At 44.3% G+C, this 27,609-nt stretch overlaps 1 protein-coding gene across 1 annotated transcript; it reads left to right on the top strand.

Moving 5' to 3' along the window:
• Window positions 1–1,139: 1,139 nt before the first annotated feature.
• LOC126198639 (prostaglandin reductase 1-like) lies at window positions 1,140–16,202 on the top strand. The gene is made up of 3 exons (XM_049935102.1): window positions 1,140–1,373; window positions 5,233–5,583; window positions 15,542–16,202. The coding sequence occupies exons 1-3, from the start codon at window positions 1,173–1,175 to the stop codon at window positions 15,992–15,994; spliced, it is 1,005 nt and encodes a 334-aa protein (XP_049791059.1). The 5' UTR covers window positions 1,140–1,172; the 3' UTR covers window positions 15,995–16,202.
• Window positions 16,203–27,609: the final 11,407 nt, after the last annotated feature.

Raw genomic sequence — 27,609 nt, 5'->3', positions numbered from 1 at the left:
GGTGTTGGTCTGCTGTCGATTCTGATTAGAACAACCCGGTCACTGAACTGTTCACAGTAACACACCCTCTGCCCTACCTTCCTATTCATAACGAATCCTACACCTGTTATACCATTTTCTGCTGCTGTTGATATTACCCGATACTCATCTGACCAGAAATCCTTGTCTTCCTTCCACTTCACTTCACTGACCCCTACTATATCTAGATTGAGCCTTTGCATTTCCCTTTTAAGATTTTCTAGTTTCCCTACCACGTTCATGCTTCTGACATTCCACGCCCCGACTCGTAGAACGTTATCCTTTCGTTGAGTATTCAATGTTTTTCTCATGGTAACCTCCCCCTTGGCAGTCCCCTTTCGGAGATCCGAATGGAGGACTATTCCGGAATCTTTTGCCAATGGAGAGATCATCGTGACACTTCTTCAATTACAGGCCACATGTCCTGTGGATACACGTTACGTGTCTTTAATGCAGTGGTTTCCATTGCCTTCTGCATCCTCATGTCGTTGATCATTGCTGATTCTTCCGCCTTTAGGGGCAATTTCCCATCCCTAGGACAAGAGAGTGCCCTGAACCTCTATCCGCTCCTCCGCCCTCTTTGACAAGGCCGTTGGCAGAATGAGGCTGACTTCTTATGCCGGAAGTCTTCGGCCGCCAATGCTGATTATTTATCAAAATTTAGGCAGTGGCGGGGATCGTACCCGGGACCGAAGACGTTTTGATTATGAATCAAAGACACTACCCCTCTTTTTTTTTTATTCTCCTTTTGCTCGCTTTTGTTCGTTGCATCTGCTCGGGGCGGATGTCGTAAGACATCCGTTTAAGTTCGTTGATGATCGATTAACTCAGTTTTTTATTACAGAGGGCCCGTAACCCTCTGACCGAACACGCTGAGCTACCGTGCCGGGTATCCCTAGACCACGGGTAGAACTGTTTATTCATTTAGGTTGTGCAACAAGGTTATCACGAAAACAATTATTCGACTGGATGTGCAGATGCGTGATGGTGCTGAAACTCGCAGTCTCGTCACAGAGTAACAGTGACTCAGCTGCGCGGGAGCCACGACCTAGTGCCTGGGACGAAAACACAGATAGTGACAACACGCAAGCACAGGCGGCCGCAGCTTATAAGCGACTGCGTGCGGGTGGTCCTGCAGTGCATCACGGGCAGCCATGGTGAAGGCGCGCAAGATCGTGATCGCCCGCGTATTCCAGGGGGAGCCCCGGATAGAGGACTTCCGCATCCAGGAGGAAGAGCTGCCGCCTCTCCGCGATGGGCAGATTCTCGTTGAGGCAGTCTACATCAGCGTCGATCCGTACCAGAGGGCGCTTAAAGACAAGCACCAAGTCGGCAGCACCATGATTGGATCCCAGGTAAAGTTTCTGTGGTACACCTTACTGCTAACCCATTGAAAATACGAGGGTCAGTCAAAAAGTAATGCCTCCTATTTTTTTTTCTACGTTTAATTGTCAGGAAATTTAAATGCAATTACATAGGTTGAAAACCACAACATTGAGGATCATTTTGTCATTTTTCAATGTAATCTCCGCCCATCTCTACAGTTTTGGTCCATCTTTGAACAAGGGCATGTATCCCAGCACGGTAAAAATCACAGCTCTGCTTCCTAAGCCATTGACGCACGGATGTTTTGACGGCCTCCTCATCTTCAAAATGAATCCCACGATGAGCTTCTTTTAGTGGCCCGAACAGACGGAAGTCTGATGGTGCCAGGTCAGGGCTGTATGGGGGATGAGGCAAAACTTCCCATCCAATTTTGACAATCTCGTCAGAGGTGTGACGACTGGTGTGTGGTCTTGCATTGTCATGCAAAAGAAGAACATCTGCCATTGATTTTGTTGGGCGAACTCGCTGAAGACGTGCTTTAAGTTTTTTGAGGGTTGTGACGTATTGAACAGAATTTATTGTGCATCCCTGCTCCAAAAAATCAACCAGAATCACACCCTCTGTATCCCAGAAAACTGTTGCCATAACTTTCCCTGCCGACCGCACAGTTTTGAATTTTTTCTTCCTCGGCGAGCTTGTGTGACGCCACTCCATTGACTGCCTCTTTGATTCGGGTTCAAAAAAATGCACCCATGTTTCGTCCCCGGTCACAATTTTTTTCAGAAACTCATCTCCCTCCAAACGGAAGCGCTGCAAGTGTTGGGAGGCTATTGTTTTCCTTGCCTCTTTATTCTGATCGGTTAACATTCTTGGAACCCACCGTGCACAAACTTTTCAGTACCCCAATTGTTTAATAATCGTGATCACACTGCCTTTACTAAGAGAAATAATGCGACACACTTCATCTGCAGTCACCCGACGGTCACCACGAATGATGTCATCAACTTGCTGAATGTTGTGTGGAGTCACTGCACTCACCGGCCTGCCGCTCCGCTTTTCGTCAGTCAACGGTGTTTGCCCTTCAGCTTCCTTACAACGACGAACCCATCGTCTAACAGTGCTGACATCCACTGTCACAACACCATACACCTTCTTCAGTCTTTCATGAATGCGTATGGGCGTTTCACCTTCTGCATTCAAGAATTCAATCACACAACGCTGTCTCAAACGAACGTCGATGTCGGCCATCTTACAAACTTCTGCTGTGCTGCCACCTGTTGACACAGAAAGTTACTACTGCAGTGGATTGCAGAAGAAGGTTTGAGGAATGGCGCCAAATTCAAATTTTTCACTTAACTTAATTTCTTTAAGTAGAAAAAAAAATGGGAGGCATTACTTTTTGACCGACCCTCGTAATACGCACTGATTGTCAGAGACTGCAATGTCTCTGACACATCATTACAAGAACGCTGTATGCAAGAAACACACACACACACACACGTAAATAGAATCACTAACTTTCTATCGGGCTATCACGGCTTCTGTATACCACTGAAAGCAAAATAAGATGTGGTGTGTTGAAGTCGATGAATCTGTTATAGCTACTTGCTTCGTAATTGCTTGGCTGATTTGCGGGAGGCGACCAAACAGCGATATAATCGATCCCATCGGGTTACGGAAGGAGGGAGAAGGAAGTCGGCCGTACCCTATCAAAGGAACCATCCCGGCATTTGCCTGAAGTGATTTAGGAAAATCACGGAAATCCTAAATCAGGATGGCCGGACGCGGGTTTGAACCGACGTCCTCCCGAATGTGAGTCTGGTGTGCTAGCCACTAAGTCACCTCTCTTGGGTTCGTAACAAGGACTGTTTACTTTGAGCAGTGGCAGAGTAAAAAGTTTTGCAGAATTGTTGAGTGTAAGCGACCATAATTTGTTATAAAGTAAAGACAGAAATCTTTTTAGACATTGTAGCAGATATTTCACTTAAATATTTTTCCTGCTGATTTATTTAATTTGATGATAAACGATGATGAGTGAGAATAATATTAATAGCTGTGTATCACAATTAAGTGGTCTAGTTGAAATGATTTCGTAGAAACTAAAATACTTTGTATGTTACTATTTCAAAGTATTATGTGACAAGTAATTAATTTTTTTGTTTATGGTATTTTGTACCTGAGTCAGCAAAAACGATTCTGTCGTGAATTGGATGTCTTATATCCTTATGTCGTTAAGTTAAATTAATTCATTTGTTAATGTCATTTTTTGTTCATCAGAACCATACAGTTCATTGGTATTTTCCTACGTCTACTAAGTGTCCATATATATATATATATATATATATATATATATATATATATCTTGGCCATTGGTCTAGGAGTGGCGTCTTTGATTGCTAATCAAAACGCCCGTGGTCCCGCGTTCAAACAACGCCGCTGCCCACGGTGTGGGAAACTGTCAGCCACTGCGTTAAAGACACATAAAGTGCACGCACAGGACATGTGGTCTGTAAACTGAAAAAAGTGTCATGATCTCAACAGTTAAACATTAGATATAGAGAATACAAATCTTAGCGACCAGCCTAGCAGGTGAATCGCTGCTCTCTATACACGAAGCAACGCAATACTGCGTCATTATCACGCTTTCTGGCCACCTGTTACTTGTTGGGGTGGGGTGGTGTACTGATCTTGCCTGCTCACTAAATTACGGCAGCGTGAGCCTTCATATACTGCGTGATAAAACGTGATCTGAAATGTGGCAAACGCCACATATTGTGTCTTTGTGTGTGTGAGGGGGGGACGGGGGGGGGGGGGGCTGGGGGAGGTAATTGTAGCAGGTACAAATGGATGTAGCACGTAGGTTGCAGTAGTTGTGCTGACATGAAGAGATATGTACAGGGTAGACTCTCATGGACAGCTGCATCAAATCATACTTCCGACTGAGGACCACAACAATAATGGACCACTAAATACACAAAGGAATTACAAACTTTGGCTGCGAAGGGGGAATTTATTGAAATCGATTGGCGAACAGTGATTCGAACGTGGGCCTTCAACTTACTAGGCAGGCTCTCCGACCACTGAGCCATCTGGACACAAGGCTCATTGCAGCTGCACGGACTACCCTAGTATGCCTCCCGTCACACCCAAATTCTCAGCCTACCCACACAGTACAAATACAGTGTCCCATCCCAATTATCCTCACTACTCGTGGCATTTCACCGATTCCCGTAAGCTGTACATCTGCACTGAAGAGGCCATTGGCAATATCGCCTTAATTTCTTCCGTAGATGTCTGAAAGGACAGGCACAGTTTTCGATCCAGCAGCCATTACGTGTTAATACACAAAGAAATTGCAGATCTTGGCTGCGACCACGATATTGATTGACATCAATGTAAAAATTTGAAAATTTGTAACGGGTTGGGATTCGAAACTGGGTCACGAGCTTACTAAGCTACATTTGTAGTGCGTGGATAAGTTGAGAATTTGGATCTGACGGTAGGCGTGTTAGGGTAGCCCATGCAGTTGCGCTGACCAATGTGACCGGAAGGTGTAAAGGTCAAAGCATCCGTCCAGTAAGCTGAGAACCAGCTTTCGAGTCCCGGTCTAGCACAAATTTTCATCTTTCCCCATCGATTTGAGTTAATGCCTTCTCGCAGCCAGGTCTGTGATTTCTTTGTGTATTAATTCGTAATGGCTGCTGGATCAAATGTGGTGTCTGCTCTTTCGGGTATCATTGAAAGAACAGACATCACATACAGTCCACTAAATCTTTGTAGTACAGTCAGGCTTCATTTTACCATAAACCACAGTTCGACTTAAAGGTTACGAATGTAGAACGGAAAATATCAGGCCTTGCAGAGAATCGTGTCAATCGCTGCCAACAGGTGGCCCGCATCGTGGAGAGCCGTGCCGCGGGCTTCCCCGTGGGGCGGCACGTGGTGGGCTACTGGGGCTGGCGCGACCGCACCGTGGCCGACGTGGGGCCGGACACACCCTACCTGCTGTCGCCGCCCATGCTGGTGCCGGACCTGGGGCGGCTGCCGCTCTCCCTGTCCCTCGGAGTGCTGGGCATGCCCGGCATCACTGCCTACTTCGGCTTCCTGGAGATCTGCCACCCCAAACCGGGAGAGATTGCCGTGGTCAGCGGGGCAGCAGGCGCTGTGGGCTCCATAGTGGGACAGATAGCACGTCTCGAGGGGTGCACCGTTATTGGCTTCGCTGGATCAGACGCTAAGGTAAGACAGTATTTCCATTTTGGATTTCGGCACTTATGACCCGTTAGAAGCTATCACAAAGTGGTCTCATCAACTCTGTGACACTTGTTCGGGTTCCTATATAGTCAAGAGATGTACGAAGTAGAAATGAAAGGAAAGTGCGGTAAATCTGCAGAGGACTCTGCATATAGGACACTAACGCGACCTATTCTTGAGTACTGCTCGGGTGTTTGGGATCCATATCAGGTCGTATTAAAGGAAGACATCAAAGCAATTTTAAGGCGGACTGTTAGATTTGTTACTGATAGGTTCGACTGGTAGTGTTACGGACATGCTACAGAAACTCAAATAGGAATCCCTGAAGTAAGGTTACATTCTTTTCGAGGAACAGTATTGAGAAATTTTAGAGAACCGGCATTTGGAGCTGACTGCTGAACGATTCTACTTCTTACAGCATACACTGAGCGTAAGGACGACGAAGATAAGATACGAGAAATCAGGGCTCATACAGAGGCTTATAGACAGTCGTTTTACCCTCGCTCTATTTGTAAATGGAACAGGGAAGGGAATGACTAGCAGTGGTACTTACGGCGGATTGCGGAGTGTCTAGATGCAGGTGTAGAGCGTACACTGACTGACGAAAAAAAGTGAAGCATCCAGAAGGACTGGTGGATATCACCGTAACTTTGTACACGTACACGCTGTTGTCGGGTATGTAACTGATGAGAGCTGCTTTTCTCTTTGACAGGCAAAGCATCCATTTGACAGCATTCGTATGTTTCGTGTTGTTACCAGGCCAGGTATTGTATAAAACAGAATCAGATGACGAGTGAAGGACATGGAGATGTAAAGTACATGTATGAGACAGCGTTATCGGCACCTGACGGATGTCGGTGTAGATATGTGTGCCTGAAAGGAGCCTCTTTGTGGGTCTCCGTATGTCGGGCTGGTCGAATGAGGTAATATTTGGGTTTGTGGGGTTTTCGGATGTGACAGTGGCTTAATGTTGGACTAAATGCTGGTTTACAATATCTGACCACTATAACGGAGGAATGCCGCACTGTGCACCAATCATAATCCCTTCACATCTTCGCTTACCATCTGAGACCAAGTAATGGACTCCCTGTGACATTCTGTATCATCCTGCACCATTGGTTGGAGATTACCAACAGCCAGACCAGGCAGTTACCGTCTCACGCATGCCCTGACGTTAAGACCACAACACAAACGGATACGTTTGGAATGGCTCCTCGGCTGCGAAGCGTAGTCTGCTGAATGGTATTCCAATCTGTTCAGCAGTGAATCGCGGTTCTGATCTACCCCGGACGAGCATCATTGGCGTTAATGGCGGAGAGGTTCCATTCTTCTGATGTTATGGAGAGGCCTTGCAGTGTTACTTGTGATGTCATGGTGTGGCGAGCCATCGCGTATGACTACAGATCATGCCTGGTATTGATTAAGGGAACTTCGGCGGGACAGTGGTATGTCAAAGACATCATACGTCGTTGTATGCTACCTCTCATCCTATAGTATTGTGGTGCCAAATTTCAACAGCACAGTGCCCGTTCAATCATGGTATGTGTCTCTATGAACGTCAATGTGATACTGAGGTATGCCCATGACCAGCGCGATTTCCTAATCTGTCCCTGACAGAACATTTGGGGAACTAGCTCAAAGGTCAACATCGCCATAGCGCGAGAATCAAGGATAACAAGGACCAGTTAAAAGGAGATTGTGGGCAAGCCTGCCTCAGGGAACGATGCAACGATTTTATGACACACTACTCAACTGAAACAGTGCTCGCTTCTAAGCTGAAGGGGGGAGGGGGGGGGGAGGAGAGAGAGGAAAGTTTCAAAGTCATACTAATAAGTAGGCTCATACAGCCAAGTTATTCGTAGAGCTGAGTCGATTTTTTAATCGCTTAAATAATATCACATACTTTCTCAGCGCGTGAAGTTACGTTTCGTTTCTTTCTCTCCTTCTGGATGCTTGTCAGACAGTGTGTGTGTGCATTGACTACAATATTTAAGTTGACGTACGGTGTTCAGTGCAACATTCTTGGCTGTTTGTGTGGTGTGTCACATATACAGAACTGTATTGAGTGATTTGCTGCTATAAGGAATGCTAGGAGGGTGAAGCCTTCGATCTGTACTCGTATTATTGTCAGTAAAGACGTATATGAAAAACAGAAAAGAGAGTGAAACTCGGGATGCGTTCATAGTCACTTCTCTTCAGTGAACATGTACAGGATATCTATTTGATGAATGGATGATGATGAATTTCATACAGCATCTTCACTCCGTATTTTCGAATGAGAGATTTTAATAGCAAGTCAGGGTATAAGGATAACATATGCTGGCTATAAATTGCACGCCACTCAAATTCTCTTTCTTATTCACTTTGTTAATAGTCTAACTTGAAGTTTGCAAATCGTTTTTCACCACAAAGGTGCTAGCCAGCTACCACCTGCTCGACTACTGATGTCTCAAGACCCTTACCGGCATGTCATTGTAAGGCTGTCGTATCAAATATGTACAAAACTGTTGTTTATATTCATTGCAGGCTTTACTAAAATGCTCTACAAAACAGAAATATAATACTGAATGAGATGCAGATAGTGACACAGAAATTTTTTCTGTACCAATCATCTGGTGTCTGGTTGCACAATCGCACTATTCCCATATCATGTGTAACTTGCTTTCATCTAAAGTTTGGGAAATGTTCTCGGTGGTTTGTAACGGGTTTGTGATGGATGATACAGCAGAATTATTTTCATCGGCCTCTCGTATTTCGCAAGCAGAGCCAATTTCATGTAGCAAATATCCTGTAAAAAAGCTGTTTTTAATATATCAATGTTTAAAACATCATGTAACTATGACAACGCACAGTCGGTAAAAGTATCATGAGTCGCGAAAACGGTATGTGTATTATGACTAGACCACGGATTTTTAGGTCGCAAAAAAGTGTGTTTTAGGCACCTAAAATAGGCTCCTTCAGTAATTCATTTAGGCTATATTAAACCTAAAACGGGCTCTAATAAAAATGATGCAGAGAAAATAAAAATAAATTAAAATACACAGTGTTGACAGTACGAACATCTTATTCGTCATTAAAACAAGGAGAATGAATATTTACACAGTTACAGAGCACAGCAATCTACAACATTAATGAAGAACATAACTCCAAATATTTTTGAGTTCCTGCAACATAAATATCTCCGTAAAAAAGATGTGGCAATGGTTTAATTAATAAATTCGTAGTTTCACATATTCTGACCATAGTTGGCTTCACAATAAATAACCAAAATCTTTTCTAGGTTTTCTAGTGAAAAACTGTGGCGCTTCTCAGTCAGAATCAATTTATACGCTGAAAAAGAACTTCTACATCAACAGATGTGACAGGAGTGTACTTCATTTTCGGCACATGTTGGACAGGAATGCTGCAGTCAGAAGTGCTGGATTTTCCACTAAGTATGTCGGCAGCTGCACACAACTCCTTCAGGCCAGTGTTCTGCAAAACCGTTTGCACTTTTGCCCGTCTTTTTCCCCTACTTCACCTGGCGCTTCATTAATTTTCATTTTGACTTCTTCAAGCAAAGAAATATTGTCGTAGATAGGTCTCCCTGAGCCTTCTAATTGTGAAATTATTCTTGCCATAAATGTGTAGTGGGCCCTGATGTAAGATAAGTCCCGTTTTAAAGAACAATCTTTGAGTAACTCCATTGCTGCAGTTACGCATGCAGCATCCTCCGGTATATTTTCAACCATCTTCTGGACAGCTGAGAGATGCGTACTATAGTATTCTGCTGCTATCAGCCACGTGCCCCAGCGGGTGACAACAGGCTCTGGCGGCAATGGGACATCTGGAAGCAGTTCTTTGAATGCCTGTATTCTTGATGGTGCCTTAACAAAAATTTTCTTCACCTTAGATATTACTTTATTTACTTTAGGAAATTGTAGTCCTACTTGCTCTGCTATGCGGTTGATCACATGCACTACACAAGTTACGTGCAGCATCAATGGGTAGAATACTTTTAATAGTTGAAACGCTGCTATCATATATGCAGCAGCATCAGTGACGGCCAGAAGCACCTTATTCTCATCCACTCCGTTTGGGTATAGCACCTTAAGCCCATTGTTCACAAACTGAGCTGTTGTTTGTTGGTTAGTTTTTGCAAGCTGTTTTGAGTAAATCAAACGAGCCCTGGATGGAGCATCTGGATCTAGCTTGCCAATAATCAGGTTTGCAATGTAACGGCCAAGACTGTCAGTAGTTTCATCCACAGAAATCCATATACAAGATTCTCCAACATCTTCTCGGATTCTGTGCAACGCAGCATTGTAAGCTGAATCCACATAATTCTTACGTAAAGTGGACTCTGCAGGAATAGACTGATGGCAGCACTTCCCAAGAAAACCTCTGAAAATAGGGTTCTCTAGTTTCCGAAAGGGGATGTTTGCTGCCGCAAATGCATTACACAAATCACTGCAGAACTTGTTTTTTCGGAGGATTCGCCAGATTTATTGGTTAAAAGAGTTTGCTTCAATTTTGACTTTCGTTCAACATTAGCTTTATGTGCGATTCCATCTTCATGCTGAGTTAAGTGAGATTTTTTAACACTCGAAACCTAATACGAGAGAAAAGGGAAATGCAGTTTAGAATCGCATATAAAGAGTATTTCGTATTACTAAAGGATAGCAATAAAAAAGAATTCTAAGTGACAGGAAAATAAGAAGTCTAAGAAAAACATCAACTAACCTATAAAGAGTATTTGGTATTAACAGGGATAGTGATATAAAAAAATAAAAAAATACCGAAGTGTTAGGCAAATACGAAGCATGGGCGCATATCAACTAGCCACCTTGCTGCACGCTGGGCAGAAAATATTTTTTTTCCATCTGTCGTATAGTGTGGAAAAACTTGGAGCCACTGTATTATACGATGAAATAGGCAGTTTTTAGGATATTAAAGCCGAAATAGGCAAAAATAGGCACTAACGTCGAAATAGACTTTTTAGGTCCTATAGAATTAACGCTATTAAGTGAAAATACTCATGAAACGCATAAGTACAAACTTTTATGCAAATAGGAACTCAGGAACAAAATAGGTTTTTACCTAAAATCCGCGGTCTAATTATGACCATTCTGGAGTTAGTTAATACCGCAATTAACGACACAGGACACGCATAAGCACCTACTCAATAAATCACAATCGTTTATCTCAGTCATTTCGACAGTTCTGTGTATGGAACAAAGAACGTATCTTTCAGGAAATTGATTGATGATCAAACATTTCTTGGGCCCTTGAATTTCCGAAATTATTTTTCTGTATGCTCCTCCCGAGAACGCTTGCTACTCCTTATCCTAATTTTGTTTCTAAATGTTCTTTTACATACTAAGCGGAAATACGTTGTCAGATAACTGTGAATATGAGAACGGTGTCCCTCAAGCTAGAGATTTCGTTCATTCATGAAGTCTCAGCAACAATGCGTCATGTCCGGAACCGTAAAGCCACGATGGAGGCAGGCAGTATCGGGCGTCGCCGGATTCGGTATTAGGTCCTATACTCTTTTCATTGTATATCAATGATGCGTCGTCAGTTTTGTCCTAATGCAAATACCGTGTGTATTGTATATAAATGCAAAACCAATAAACCCGAAAACAGCTATCGAGCTCCTCAATACTAACTTGTGTAAATTATCAAAATGGGCGCAAAATACAGAGTTAAAGCTCAACCCATCCAAAACCCAAGCGGTACTGGTTGGTCATTCTAGGCTGATTAACCGGAAATATCGGGAATCCCTACCGTCTTTGATCCAAAATGGGAAAAATATCAACTTCTCTATCTCAGAAAAACGTCTACGAGTGAAAATAGATGAAAATCTAACCTGAAAAGAGCGCATAACTGCAATGTGCAAAAAGACATCACTATATCTCCGTGCCATACGAAAATATAAAAAGTTCTTCTCTCTTTACCTGAAAAAGAAGCTTGTGCAAACACCTATACTTCCAATTATTGACTTCAGCGATGTTATCCTGCAAGGTCTTGCTCAGGGAACGTCACGGCGCCTGGAAGTGGTTACGAATTCCTGTGTTCGCTATGTGTGTGATATTCTATTCTTTGATGGTATTTCACCATCATATGCACAGCTATCCCGGCTGCGTGCGGACAAGCGCAGAGATTTCCATACGGTCTATCTTCTCTGCTGTCTTATCAACGTCCACTGACCTTCATATCTCTCCTTGACCTTAATGCTCTTGTCTGAATGAAATAGCAGAAATACCCGTTGCCTAGAGAGCAAAATCCTTACTGATCCACTTCATAGTTCAGCCACTTTCTCGAAGTCCTTCTCAGTAGCAGGAACCTGACTCTCGAATAACCTTCATCATTATATTAGAGAACTGAATAACATCTCCAGCTTCAGAAGACTTAATGACACATCTACTAAAGCAAAAATAAGGATTACAATTGTCCCTGTACGTATTCGTTACCCTTGTACATCCTTCTTCCCAACTCGATATTAATCTTTTCCCTGTATTCTTAGCTAGTGCAATTTCCTTAAATATTTCAATGACGATATAATGTTTTCTATCTGGGGAAAGCGTTTGATCAAGTTTCACGAGAGATAAACTTGAGTCCTCTATTACCCCACATTCATATAAATTCCGTTCAGTTTAATATGCAGCTAGCAAGGAATCTTGTTGTTGCAGGTCATTGAATTATTATACCTCGCGGTAGAGAAAGCCAGAAAGAAAGAAAAAGGTAAAAGAAGTTTAGACTAACTATTGAGTGATATCTGCAAGTTATCTCTACTCAGTTTTGGAGAAGAAACACATTGCATTTAATTAGTTATAAAATGGTGTAAGATATCAATGTATTTCACTATTTCTGCAGGGGACTTCCAACGACATTGAGTTCATGCCAGGTCGAGTTGCTGCACCACTCCGTGCAAAAGGAGGTCCGACACGAGTAGAAGTTATCCGATGACTTTTGTCACCTCAGTACACATACACACATCCTGACAAATTCGCCATTAGAGTGAATTCGAAATCTGAGACTGAACTGCCATATCTCGGTTTACGTGGAACTATCAAAAATATGAATAAAGCTTATCATCTTCCATGTTTGCAGTCAATAAATCTTTTCCTCGTCGACTGTCTTTTACCATTGTTTACAGTCGAAGTCTTCAATTACAGCCGACGTCATCATCGTCCGCCGCCCCCTCCCCCCTCCCCCGCATCACCCTTCCGCGCCTTTTTCTGTCGGCATCTGAAACTACTGCAGGTATTGTGATACGGTATTCACTCATAAAAAGACTAGAAGAGTTTGTATGTATAATTTATTAAATTACCATTACGCCATAGAAGTCGTCCGGCCGCAGATACACTCCTGGAAATTGAAATAAGAACACCGTGAATTCATTGTCCCAGGAAGGGGAAACTTTATTGACACATTCCTGGGGTCAGATACATCACATGATCACACTGACAGAACCACAGGCACATAGACACAGGCAGCAGAGCATGCACAATGTCGGCACTAGTACAGTGTATATCCACCTTTCGCAGCAATGCAGGCTGCTATTCTCCCATCGAGACGATCGTAGAGATGCTGGATGTAGTCCTGTGGAACGGCTTGCCATGCCATTTCCACCTGGCGCCTCAGTTGGACCAGCGTTCGTGCTGGACGTGCAGACCGCGTGAGACGACGCTTCATCCAGTCCCAAACATGCTCAATGGGGGACAGATCCGGAGATCTTGCTGGCCAGGGTAGTTGACTTACACCTTCTAGAGCACGTTGGGTGGCACGGGATACATGCGGACGTGCATTGTCCTGTTGGAACAGCAAGTTCCCTTGCCGGTCTAGGAATGGTAGAACGATGGGTTCGATGACGGTTTGGATGTACCGTGCACTATTCAGTGTCCCCTCGACGATCACCAGTGGTGTACGGCCAGTGTAGGAGATCGCTCCCCACACCATGATGCCGGGTGTTGGCCCTGTGTGCCTCGGTCGTATGCAGTCCTGATTGTGGCGCTCACCTGCACGGCGCCAAACACGCATACGACCATCATTGGCACCAAGGCAGAAGCGACTCTCATCGCTGAAGACGACACGTCTCCATTCGTCCCTCCATTCACGCCTGTCGCGACACCACTGGAGGCGGGCTGCACGATGTTGGGGCGTGAGCGGAAGACGGCCTAACGGTGTGCGGGACCGTAGCCCAGCTTCATGGAGACGGTTGCGAATGGTCCTCGCCGATACCCCAGGAGCAACAGTGTCCCTAATTTGCTGGGAAGTGGCGGTGCGGTCCCCTACGGCACTGCGTAGGATCCTACGGTCTTGGCGTGCATCCGTGCGTCGCTGCGGTCCGGTCCCAGGTCGACGGGCACGTGCACCTTCCGCCGACCACTGGCGACAACATCGATGTACTGTGGAGACCTCACGCCCCACGTGTTGAGCAATTCGGCGGTACGTCCACCCGGCCTCCCGCATGCCCACTATACGCCCTCGCTCAAAGCCCGTCAACTGCACATACGGTTCACGTCCACGCTGTCGCGGCATGCTACCAGTGTTAAAGACTGCGATGGAGCTCCGTATGCCACGGCAAACTGGCTGACACTGACGGCGGCGGTGCACAAATGCTGCGCAGCTAGCGCCATTCGACGGCCAACACCGCGGTTCCTGGTGTGTCCGCTGTGCCGTGCGTGTGATCATTGCTTGTACAGCCCTCTCGCAGGGTCCGGAGCAAGTATGGTGGGTCTGACACACCGGTGTCAATGTGTTCTTTTTTCCATTTCCAGGAGTGTATATAATACTCCGCGTGCGAAGCTGCGGTAGCGTCGCCAGTAGTGTAGTAAACATACAGCATGCAAATGTGATTTATATTAAAAGTTTTAACAATACGCAGCGCAAAGGAAAAGTGTTGGTCGTATTGTATTGGTAGGAAAGCTGGTCATTCGGAATGAGCTGGAAAAACGAGAGAAAAACGAAAACTTAATTATTTATACAACGTCAAAACTTCTTCTTGTAGTAAAATACACTGAAAAACCAAAGAAAATGGTACATCGGCCTAATATTGTGTAGGGCCACCGCGACCACGCAGAAGTGCCACAACACGACGTGGCATAGACTCGACTAATGTCTGAAGTTGTGCTGTAGGGAACTGACACCACGAATCCTGCAGGCTATCCACTAATTCGTAAGAGTACAAAGGAGCGGAGATCTCTTCTGAACAGAATGTTGCAAAGCATCCTGGATTTGCTCAATAATGTTCATGCCTAGGGCGGAACTGTTTAAACTCAGAAGAGTGCTCCTGGAGCCACTCTGTAGCAATTCTGGACGAGTCGGGTGTCGCCTTGTCCTGCTGGAATTGCCCAGTCCGTCGGAATGCGCAATGGACATGAATAGATGCAGGTGATCGGACAGGATGTTTACGTACGCGTCACCTGTCAGAGTCGTATCTAGACGTACCAGAGGTCCCATGTCACTCCAACTGCACACGCCCCACACCATTACAGAGCCTCCAGTACAGTCCCCTGCTGACATGCAGGGTCGATGGATCTATGACGTTGTCCCCATACCCGTACACGTCCATCCGCTCGATACAATTTGAAACGAGACTCGTCCCACCAGGCAACATGTTTCCAGTCATCAGCAGTCGAATGTCAGTGTTGACCGGCCCAGGCGAGGCGTAAAGCTTTGTCTGGTAGTCATCAACAGTACACGAGTGGGCCTTTGATTCCGAAAGCCCATATCGATGATGTTTCGATAACACCACGTTCAAACTCACCTAAATCTTGATAACCTGCCATTGTAGCAGCAGTAACTGATCTAACAACTGCGCCAGACACTGGTTGTCTTACATAGGCGCTGCCGACCGCACCGCCGTATTCTGCCTGCTTACATATCCCTGTATTTGAATACACATGCATGTACCAGTTTCTATGGCGCTTGAGTGTGAATGGCCTCTCTTTTACAGGTGAAGTGGCTGAAAGAGGAGCTGGGCTTCCACCACGCGTTCAACTACAAGACGACGGACGCCAAAGAGGCGCTGAAGCGGGTGGCGCCCGACGGCGTCGACGTCTACTTCGACAACGTGGGCGGCGAGCTGAGCAGCGCGGTCATCAACAGCATGCGCATGTGGGGCCGCGTCTCCATCTGCGGCGCCATCACTGGCTACAACTCGGCAGACCTCCCGAAGGCGACCATCGTCCAGCACGCGGCCGTCTTCAGGCAGCTCCGCTTGGAGGGATTCATGTACAGCCGGTGGCACGACCGCTGGGATGAGGGCATCTCGCAGCTCGCGCAGTGGATCAGGGAGGGGAAGATCAAGTACCACGAGACTGTCACCGACGGCTTCCAGAACACTCCTAAAGCGTTTGTCGGTATGCTGCAAGGCGAGAATCTGGGCAAAGCTGTTGTCAAAGTGTGATGGTCATCGGCGTACCGGACTTGGGTGCATTAGCAGAAGCACAGACAATTTGTCGCTGCATCCTGTACAGTAAACTACAAGAGATAGTAGGTTCTTCACTGGGACATAACATTCTTCTGTGAATTATGTTTGTCGTTTTAGATTCTCAACTAGATTTTACACCATGACTCCAATTCACATAAGCAAATAAAAATTAATGTAATAGAAACACTTTTGTCTGTTGTGTTCATTATTTAACAATACACCAATTACCACACGTGAGCGTGAAACTACGGAAAACGTCCAGGTATCTGCTTAATGAGTTCGTTTCATGTAGTGTTACTTCAAAATCTCTCAATAACAGCGCCGTTGGAGGCAGGCAATTCCTTCTTCTGTGAACTGTGCAAGTACTGCAGTGTGGACTCTAATGTAACTCTGGCTATTTTTCGAGCCATTGTGGACGTCGTCCTCCTTCAGCGTATACCAGATTAGGTATACGTTTTCCACTATTTTTCTACACGTTAATGACAGGATAGAAAACTGTCTAGGTTAACATAATTGTGAAATAGCTGAGTCCCATGATGACTTTCTAATGGACGAAACTTTCGTATAGTTAGGACACGACACTCATGGAGCACCCACTTGTCGCTAACCACGCCATCGAAATAAGAATATTGTATGCGCTTACGTCAGATTATGCTAACACAAACTATGTATGCAACTGTTTCTACTACAGTAAATATGACCAAGAAAAAACAAAACACTTTATATTTACGATACTTTATTCTTCTATTAACACCCAATCACAAATACAACCGAGTCTCGTTAAAAATATGCAATACAGTCCTTGAATGGAATTACAGATAATTTTCAACATACTTATAATCAGCTGAGACCACTGTTAATGTGTACTGTTTAACAGAACTCGATAGAGAAACAACGGCGAAGTACTAGCCAACATAAAATTACAGCAGTTACGATACATGCAAGGCGAAAACATAAAAGTGCAGCAAATGATGAAGGGAAAAGGGAATACAGATGTCTAGAAATGAGATTGAGTGAAAGTGTAAAATGGGTGCGCAGGAATGGCTAGAGGGTAATTGCAAGGCTGAAGAAAAAATGGTTCAAATGGCTCTGAGCACTATGGGACTTAACATCTATGGTCATCAGGCCCCTAGAACTTAGAAATACTTAAACCTAACTAACCTAAGGACATCACACAACACCCAAGCCTGAAGAGGCAACGTAACAACGGGACAGATAGATGCCACCTATAGGAAAATGGAAGGGTCCTTTGCAGATGTTTCAATATCAAAAACTCATACGGCAAGCCAGTTCTATGTGAAGAAGGGAAAGTTGAAAAGGTGGAAGTAATATGTAGTGGGCCTGTACGAGACAATCGAAGTTGAAGGCCAGATTATAGAAAGACGAGAGAATACAGGTTAAGGTCATGTGGGAGATAAGACCCTGCGAAAAGACTTTGACAGAGCTCTGAAAGACATAAGTGGAAACGAGGCCCCTGGAGGAAAAGACTTTCTCTCAGGACTTTTGAGATCCTTAGGAGAGTCAGTCATTGCAAAACTATTCCATCCGGTGTGCAAAATGCTTGAGGCAGATCAACTATCCTCAGACTCCAGGAAGAATGTAATAATTCCAATTCCAAAAAAGCCACATGCTGAAAGGTGCCAGTACCGCAGAAGATCATTTTAATAACTTATGTTTGCAAAAAACTGACACGAATTGTTTACTGATAAAAAGGTAAACTGGTACATTGAGCAAGCTGTAAACCAAGGAGAAATTTGGAAAGGGAATTAAAGCTCAGAAAGAAGAAATAAGAACTTTGCGGCATGCTGATTACATTGTTATTCTGTCAGAGACATCAAAAGACTTGGAAGAACATTTGAGGGAAACGGACAGTGTCTCGAAAAGAGCTCGTAAGATAAACATCGACAAAAGTCAAACAAGGTTAATGTAATATAGTCGAGTTAAATCAGGCGATGCTGAGACATTAAAAGTAGTAGTTGAGTATTGCGATCTGGGCAACAAAATAACCGATGTGGCCGAAGTAGGGAAGATGCAAAATGTAGACTTGCAATAGCAAGGAAAGCATTTCTGTAAAAGAGGAATTTGTTGACATCGAATATAGATTTAAACAATAGTAAGTACTTTGTGAAGGTATTTGTCAGGTGTGTAACCTTTTGCGGAAGGGAAACTTGGACGATTAGCAGTTAAGACGAAAAGAGACCAGAATCTTTTGAAATGTGGTGCTTTAGAAGGATGCTTAAGATCAGACAGCTAGACCGAATAACAAATGAGGAGGTACTGAATCAAATTGGGGAAAACAAATTTGTGGCACAATTTCACTAAAATAAGGAATCGGATGATAGGACACTTTCTGAGGCAGGAAGGAATTGTCAGTTTGGCTATGGAGTGAAGTGTGGGCGATAAAAATTATAAAGGAAGACCAAGGCTCGAATACAGTAAGGAGTTTCCAACGAACGTAGTTTGTGGTATGCACGCAGAGATAACGAGACTTGGATAAGATAGACTAGCCTGCAGCAGAGCAGCATTAAACCAGTCTTCGGCCTTAAGATCGCAACAACGTCGTACGTGCTTCAGGAAATCATCCTCAAAAATGATAGATGTAATAGTAGACTGTTTATGGCATACTACCTGTGAGAAAGCTTAGTTACTCTCCCACGTTGAATTAAAATATAGTAACTAGTTTAAATCAAACCTTAGTAAACGATTGCTATTGTTATAATTCAGTTTTTTAAATTTCACATATATATTACGTCTCTGGATACCCACTGCTACAATTTACGCATTCTTTAAAGAAAGGTACTGAAACTGATTCGAGCCATTCACTTTCCCATATATATGCAACTCAATCGCTTAAATATGAAATATCTGCCTGGCGGAAAACCCCTCAGAATATTCTTTTTTTTTTAAGTTTTACGACTGATTCATCGCCATCATCAGCATTTTGATAACTTATCCTTTATACAGGCCTCGACTAGCCTTTCGCATGCACTATGATATGCACGTTGTTGATTCATTTTTTATAATGTGATCTTCCTGTCTTCCATTAGTTATCCTCTTATATAGAGTATAACAAAAAGGTATTCCTCACACGTAGAGGTAGAAAAAATGTCGTGTGAAAATGGGTCTGGAAACGCTTTATTTCCATATTTGTGCTTATTATTTACTTCTCTTCATAATCTCGTAAACCATGGAGAACAGCAGCAACAGAACCTACCAGCGTTACACGAAACGTTTTCTTACATGAAATGTCCAACATACTTTCTTGGTTACTGTATGCAACAGTTTTCTAAATGAAATGTTCAAAATGTGCTCCCTTATAGTAAGATTACATACATCAATTCACCGTCGTGTTAAATCTCTGAAGCCCAGATGTCTCTGGAGGATTGCTTACCCCTGGAGAATTGTTCACTGTCTCACAGCCTTACACAATACGGGCGCGAAGACGTTGCATTTTGTACCACGGTTCCGTACACGTGAGCTTTCAAATGTCGCCACAAATGAAGATCTAGTTGGTTTAGGTCCGGAGAGCGTGGAGGCCAAAGAGTTGGTCCATCTCTCCCTGTCCGTCTGTCACGGAATCTGTTATTTAGAATCCTGCGAACATTAACACTGACAATGAGAAGTGGAGCAGCTCCGTGCGGCATGAAGTACGTGTTTTCTTGCAATTGTAAAGGCATGGACCTGTGTTCTAGCAGAACAGACAGAATATTCTCTATAAAAGTACGGCAAGTTTCTGCGTTGAGCATGAGTGGAATAACATGAGGCTCTCACAGTCAGCAACAATGCCGGCCCAATCACTGACAGAAAATGTTTGTTGACAATGTGTCTCCAGGAATACAACAGCGCGTCGGGGATTCAATGCGACGGCGATTTATCCTTGTAAACGGCGGGCATTTTCTACATTTTGTTTAGGGAAGTATTTCATATTGTAACCGAGAGGGTATTTTGAAAATTTCATTTAAGTAAATGTTTCATGTCATGCTGGTACGTTCTGTTTCCGTGTTTTTCATTATTAATATGACTGAGAAGAGAAGTAGAAAATGAGGTCTAACATGGAAATAAAGGGTTTCCGAACCCACGTCCACATAACATCTCTTCATCCTCTACGTGCGAGGAAATGTTTCCTGAAAGTCTGGCCACATTTTTTTCTTACAAACTGTATTTTGAAGTGCATCAAATAACTTCCTCGGCCCAAATGCCACCCATTCGCTTAGCAACGTGTTCAGACCACTTCCATTAAATTTTTGGTAAGTGTCATAATTACATCTTCCAGTCCAGTCTGTTCCCTAAACCACTTCTACCATTTTCATATCCTCTTACTGATGTCGAACCTACAGCTCCCCATTTCTCAGATTAGTCCTAGCGACATTGACGAATTTCTAGACGGACTATGCAACAAGCGTTTCGCGGCCGTAATTCAACGATAACTTCTCACAAATCCGAAAAAAAAGGATAATTCACTCGATCAGACAACGAACTCAATTTCTTAAATGAACGACACACGTGACAAGAGAAAAAGAAGAGAAATGAGAGCTGGATACTAGCTTCACCTACCTTCAGTGCACTAAAGTGGTATTTTATCCGACAAAAGTTAGCGCCTATTGAACCATTTTTCAGTAAACAAAGGGAATGCTTGGAGTAACGGCGCTACACTGCGCAACACTATTAAAAAATCAGTTTTTCGAAACAACGTAATTGTCTCATAGAGACGCATAAATTTGAAGTTTGTCTCAAAAGCGCCAGCAACCTTCCTCTGTAATCGTGCAAAATGTTGGCACCCTCCGACGTCAGCCTAGAGCTTGACAGCGTTTCAAACAGCAAGATGTCGACTTGTGCGGAAAGAAAGGCCACAGCTCAGAAGCCCGTGCGAAATGTAAGGTGGATTAATGACGTCACATTGGCACCAAATTTTACCAGAACTCTGTCCACCGCCATTGTGGACGTGTCAGACGATGGGAAGGACGTCACAACCGCTCTCTCCAACATTCTTTTGACGCATCTGCGATGGAGTGCAGAACCGCGACACCCAGCATTTAAATCACGCAGTATTCTTATGGGTGACTAAGCAAACGTTTCAGAGATACCATCACTCGGAATCGACAAGAAAAGGTAGCTCGTGGCATAAAGGTTGTCAATGAAACCACCCCTTTCTTTGGAGTGTTGGTTCCCATACACTTCGCAGTCGAAAACGACTGTTTGCAATGCGATGATCAACAAGACGACGTTTTTGACAACGTTCGACGTGCTGAATCTTCCTCGACGCTTCAGTCCTTTTGTGATGACCTCGTTGGGCAGCAAACCCACTGAACCTCGCTGGTAATCCCCTGCAGATCAGCACATCCGAAAATGTTAGCTAGAATTCAGTTATGTGCAAAAAGCTGTAGCAGCAAAGAAACAGCTCTCGAATAAAAAATGAAATATGACATGACTAGAACAGCCATTGGATACCCAATCGAGCAAAAGGAATCACAGCTCAAGTTGTCACTCTTATGGAGAAATATGCATGAAATATTTCTCCCATTGCAGAGCACATCTTTGTGGTAATGAGAAATACACACGAATGACAGACTACTCAACATGTATACTGGTGTCCAAAATTGAAGCAACAAGCGGAAATTTTGCAATGTTGCGTTTATTTTGCGACAAAACAATGTAAGCAGGTGATAGCAAAGTAGAAACAATGTAAAGAACACACATTTCCGCAATGTTTGGATTCGAAATCTTGTTCCACGTTCCCTCCAGAAGTGAATGCGTCGAGAATTACTCTCCAGACCAAATTAGGAATCTGCTAAAAGAAAATTGGCCCACTGTTTGACTGTCCAGGTGGCATTTTGACGACTCCACTCTAGACGTTTCCTTCTATGAGGACGCATCAGAGGCACACATACAGGTCTCCGACAATGACGGCTACTCAGCCGCAGCTTTCTGTGCACCATTTGTCTCGGTACAACACGTCCAGTGGATGCCGCGAGGTCACATGTCATTGCTGCGCAGTACTAAGGCGCTACCGTCGTGCCCTTACAGCCAAATAACGCTCCTCTTTCCGATGTCACACGTGGTTGACCCCTTTGTGATACAGTTCATAGAAACAACAGAACGATTCACGTTAAGACTTCGGGCCCGGTCAGTTTGCCACTGTCCTGCTTCCATTCTTCTTATTGCCCTCCGCCGCAGAGAGTCTGATAGGCGTCTTATCTGTGTCATACTGCACCGTCTGTGACTGTATACACAGCGACTGTGAAGTGGAAGCACCCGGCGAACACTAACCCCTTTGATAGATGAGTTGACGTCATCGTTGACACGGTTGTCCGTTAGCTATAATACTATCTTCCGTGCAGAACACGATTGTACGGACATCTGTTGACATTTTGTATGACTATACCGTGAATTAGACACAAGGCGGGCAAATAGCGGTTTGTTACTTTAACTTTGGACACCAGTGTAGTTGCCAAAGCCACCGATGAAATATGTGGAAGTATTGGTTCGTCATTACACAGATTCACTTGCGAAACAGCATCAACAGTCTCGAAGATTCTGTGCTACTGTTTGTCAGCAATCGACCGATCGAAACCACGTACTGTCAGCGTAAGGGAACTGCTTCTGCCCGACCGCGTGCGATATCCACGTACAAAACATAATGCTACCCTTTGGATGTTGGGGCACTCTCCAAATACGCTATCGCAAATCGAAAAGCTAGAATTGATGAACATCTATCCGATACCGATTCCAAATTTTGGCATACAGCTGGAAAAAGTATCCACAAAACAACATTTGTCAAATGTATTACATTTCGCGGTTACCGGACCATCGTCAGTGCGACATCTCGTACAGTAATCAAATCAACAACTACAACAGTGAAAGAATACAAATTAACTTCAACCTCAGAACAGATTTTCACGGTTTGAAATACATGGCATCTATGAAAATGCAGTGAATGTGAACACTAGCCACCCCAAGGATTTGTTCCACATTATTACTGATGATTATCTATTCAGTCTTTATAGTATCAAGTCTACTGAACAGAAATTGGAGATATGAAAAGCTACGAAAACAAATGTGAAAGTTGTGATGAGGTATTTCCCATTACTTCGACCGGGGAAAAGTCCCGTGACGAAGTGGCGAATTTGAGCGTTTCTGTGTAAGTTTCCTTAAGGTACATTAAAAAGGGCCACAAAGGTTCATATTGGGCACAACATAGCTCGGCAGTGTTGTTAGGCAGCCTAGTCGGCCACGCGAATTGCAGTCACATCTTCCACAACAATGCCAGCTACTGTTGCCCGGCAGTATTCAGAGGAATATATTTCCGGGTCAGATATGTTCACACGGGAACATTATAGCCGTGAAATGGAAGAAAGAGAGCTAGTGGAAGTAAGTGCGGCTCTCTTTCATTTGTATACCACAATGAAAAAAATGGGCATGAAAAAGTGAAATCCGGCTTTGTGGTTCCATTATTTTGTAAGTAACTTTAAGTCGTGAACTGATGCTGGATACATAGAATTCCCAGAATACTGAAACACGAGTTTAAATACATCGTGTAAAACAGGTAGTGCGAGAGCTGGCAAGGCCAACACGAATATGAAAGAAATATACCAGCCACAGCTAGACTTCCGATCACCCTTCACTTTTGGCTACTGGCGATTCATCCAGACATTTGATGTACACATATCAACAAAAGTTTTACATCGCCCCGATATGTTGTGCAGGTGGGTTGATATTGCGACTGTTGCAGGAGGTCGTCCGGGACGTTGTTTGTAAACATACACACAGTTACCATGAGCGCTACCTACAGGTAGAGTGCCTTTTTTGAATGAACTGCACCATTTCAGTTGAAAGTAAAGCACCGGTAGGGACGCATAACAGACGTCCGTGGAACAGTGAACATCCTTCGTGCCGAAAAGGACAATCGCGATGTATTGTTATGTGTGCCTCACTGCTTTTTTTAAAACTAATTTGTGCCTGATTTTATTCTGAGAAGCTCAGTAATGTATGTAAATACCGTAAATGAAAATGTGATTCAAAAATTACTTGAAGTGAAGTGATGCACAGCTGGACAGCAAGAAACTCTTTAGCGCGAAATCCCCGCAACGATAGTAGTTGTGAATATTTGAGTATGGACTCTAAAAAAAAGACAATTGGTTTATTTAAAAAAAAGGACTGTTAATCTGTATCTTGTGGAAAGAGGACGTGTTGCTAGGCCGTCACTCAGAACGTTATATTTAATGAAAATTGATATTTTAGTGATAAAACCGAGTAAAGTACGTGTAAGAGTTGCCAAACATTTATGTATACGAATTTTCTGGAAGTGAAGAATAGAAATATCTTGATTTTGGAAAAGGAGGTGAACTTCATTGTCGTCACCGTCTATCAATCGACAGAATTGTAAGTGTACAAAGTTCACTAAAATACAGGAAAAAAATGTATTCTCTATAGTTTTCACTCAATAAGTAACAAACTCTCATAATTTGTAACTTCCTGGCAGATAAAAACTGTGTGCCGGACCGAGACTCGAACTCGCGACCTTTTCAAAGGTCCCGAGTTCGAGTCTCGGTCTGACACACAGTTTTAACCTGCCAGGAAGCTTCATATCAGAGCACACTCCACTGCAGTGAGAAAATCTCGTTCTAGCTCTCATAATTTCTTAATTACAGTAATTGGATTATGTTCTTGTACAATAGTATGGTGCTGAACTCCACTGCCCAATTTTGATGTAGCAGGACGTGTAGTCTGAAGGAAGTTTGTGTGCCAAGCAATCTCCTTTTCTCACGAAGAGCAGTGGTCCCTTAGGTATGAAAAGCTACGAAAACTTGGGCTCAAAGCTGTCCGCAATACGGCCAAGTAACTAACAGAGTCGTATTTTAAACCTTAAAGAACAATAACTTCCTCCAAATTGCAATACGTCACCAACTGGTGCAGAAGCTGATCATTCAAGGAGGCAGCAACCAAAATTCAGGTACCAGTTACGACTTAAAGTAAAAATCTTAATCAAAAATCAATCTCTCTCTCTCCAAACACATATATAAATATTCATACACTCCTGGAAATTGAAATAAGAACACCGTGAATTCATTGTCCCAGGAAGGGGAAACTTTATTGACACATTCCTGGGGTCAGATACATCACATGATCACACTGACAGAACCACAGGCACATAGACACAGGCAACAGAGCATGCACAATGTCGGCACTAGTACAGTGTATATCCACCTTTCGCAGCAATGCAGGCTGCTATTCTCCCATGGAGACGATCGTAGAGATGCTGGATGTAGTCCTGTGGAACGGCTTGCCATGCCATTTCCACCTGGCGCCTCAGTTGGACCAGCGTTCGTGCTGGACGTGCAGACCGCGTGAGACGACGCTTCATCCAGTCCCAAACATGCTCAATGGGGGACAGATCCGGAGATCTTGCTGGCCAGGGTAGTTGACTTACACCTTCTAGAGCACGTTGGGTGGCACGGGATACATGCGGACGTGCATTGTCCTGTTGGAACAGCAAGTTCCCTTGCCGGTCTAGGAATGGTAGAACGATGGGTTCGATGACGGTTTGGATGTACCGTGCACTATTCAGTGTCCCCTCGACGATCACCAGTGGTGTACGGCCAGTGTAGGAGATCGCTCCCCACACCATGATGCCGGGTGTTGGCCCTGTGTGCCTCGGTCGTATGCAGTCCTGATTGTGGCGCTCAACTGCACGGCGCCAAACACGCATACGACCATCATTGGCACCAAGGCAGAAGCGACTCTCATCGCTGAAGACGACACGTCTCCATTCGTCCCTCCATTCACGCCTGTCGCGACACCACTGGAGGCGGGCTGCACGATGTTGGGGCGTGAGCGGAAGACGGCCTAACGGTGTGCGGGACCGTAGCCCAGCTTCATGGAGACGGTTGCGAATGGTCCTCGCCGATACCCCAGGAGCAACAGTGTCCCTAATTTGCTGGGAAGTGGCGGTGCGGTACCCTACGGCACTGCGTAGGATCCTACGGTCTTGGCGTGCATCCGTGCGTCGCTGCGGTCCGGTCCCAGGTCGACGGGCACGTGCACCTTCCGCCGACCACTGGCGACAACATCGATGTACTGTCGAGACCTCACGCCCCACGTGTTGAGCAATTCGGCGGTACGTCCACCCGGCCTCCCGCATGCCCACTATACGCCCTCGCTCAAAGTCCGTCAACTGCACATACGGTTCACGTCCACGCTGTCGCGGCATGCTACCAGTGTTAAAGACTGCGATGGAGCTCCGTATGCCACGGCAAACTGGCTGACACTGACGACGGCGGTGCACAAATGCGCAGCTAGCGCCATTCGACGGCCAACACCGCGGTTCCTGGTGTGTCCGCTGTGCCGTGCGTGTGATCATTGCTTGTACAGCCCTCTCGCAGTGTCCGGAGCAAGTATGGTGGGTCTGACACACCGGTGTCAATGTGTTCTTTTTTCCATTTCCAGGAGTGTATTATTAAGATAAAAGTGATTTTATAGCGACCAATGCTAGCGCCCACACCATCACGTTAGTTGTAGAACGCTTGTCACTCAGGAAAGTTGTTCGACATGCGCATTGTAGTCAAAGTAATGTGGTGTGGTCATGGAATCATTTTTGATCGACAGGTAGTATTGAAGACTTACATGTCACAGGACCAACACGTTCGATAGGTGCTTGGGTCGATATGTACGATTGTTAACTCAAAGGAACCCTGGGCCGAGTGCTCCAGAACTGAATTTGCTGTTCGAAAAGGCTACAGTATGCCATGGACCGCATCAAACTGTTAGCATTTCATGATGTAAATTCCCATACCAGACGACCATGGCGAGCACCGCATCGTGCACCACAGCACCATGGACTCTGTTACAGACGGGCAAGAAAGCATTGTAACGAATTTGGCAGGAGGAGGAGGGGAGACTATAGCATTTTTGCTTAAATACAACAGAATTAATCACTGAAAGATTATTTGTTTAAACTGAGAATTTGAAAAGTTTGTTGTTATACTGTGTCGATGACATCAAGAACTGTGAACATGAGGGTGTATTTGTTACTGATCACCACTCAAACATAACTTTGAGACAAAAACATATATTTACTGCTAGAATAGTTTCCAAACATTACACTTTAGTAATTAGTTCTCCAGTGACACATAAAATTTAGTCCATTTCGGTGTAACTCGGAGTAATCTGCTTCCTGTTGCTGCTACTGAAGTCGTCGTCCTGGTACATTTCATCTGCAAACTGGATCTAGTTACGTGAATTCCATGAAATGATCCAGGTACCAAGTCGTTTTATAGTGGTTGCTCAACTTCTTCTTCGAGGGAGCCCACTCCACATAACAGGCTACATAGTCACAAAACCGTAGTACAACAATCGTATTATTACACAGACGTGCGACACTGTTGTGGCGTCTGTGAACTGTCTCCAACGGAGCCTCCCTATGTATGTGTTCGTAACAATGTTATTATGAAGTTATTATGAATGACTACACACAAAACCTTTCCTATTTTATGCCCAATCTGGTGTATACAGTATAAAAGAAAAAAATGGTTCAAATGGCTCTGAGCACTATGGGACTCAACTGCTGAGGTCATTAGTCCCCTAGAACTTAGAAC

This window comes from Schistocerca nitens, chromosome 8 (genome assembly GCF_023898315.1).
Source record: "Schistocerca nitens isolate TAMUIC-IGC-003100 chromosome 8, iqSchNite1.1, whole genome shotgun sequence".
NCBI classification, from domain to species: domain Eukaryota; kingdom Metazoa; phylum Arthropoda; class Insecta; order Orthoptera; family Acrididae; genus Schistocerca; species Schistocerca nitens.
Note: the sequence above shows the minus strand (reverse complement) of the source record. Positions and strands in the feature narration are given on the sequence as shown.

What these genes read in the sequence shown, in the direction of transcription:
- LOC126198639 (XM_049935102.1), top strand. Translation starts at nt 1,173, where the DNA reads ATGGTGAAGGCGCGCAAGATCGTGATCGCCCGCGTATTCCAGGGGGAG. An exon ending in GCACCATGATTGGATCCCAG is followed by an intron (nt 1,374 to 5,232) that starts GTAAAGTTTCTG and finishes CGCTGCCAACAG; the next exon opens with GTGGCCCGCATCGTGGAGAG. An exon ending in TCGCTGGATCAGACGCTAAG is followed by an intron (nt 5,584 to 15,541) that starts GTAAGACAGTAT and finishes TCTCTTTTACAG; the next exon opens with GTGAAGTGGCTGAAAGAGGA.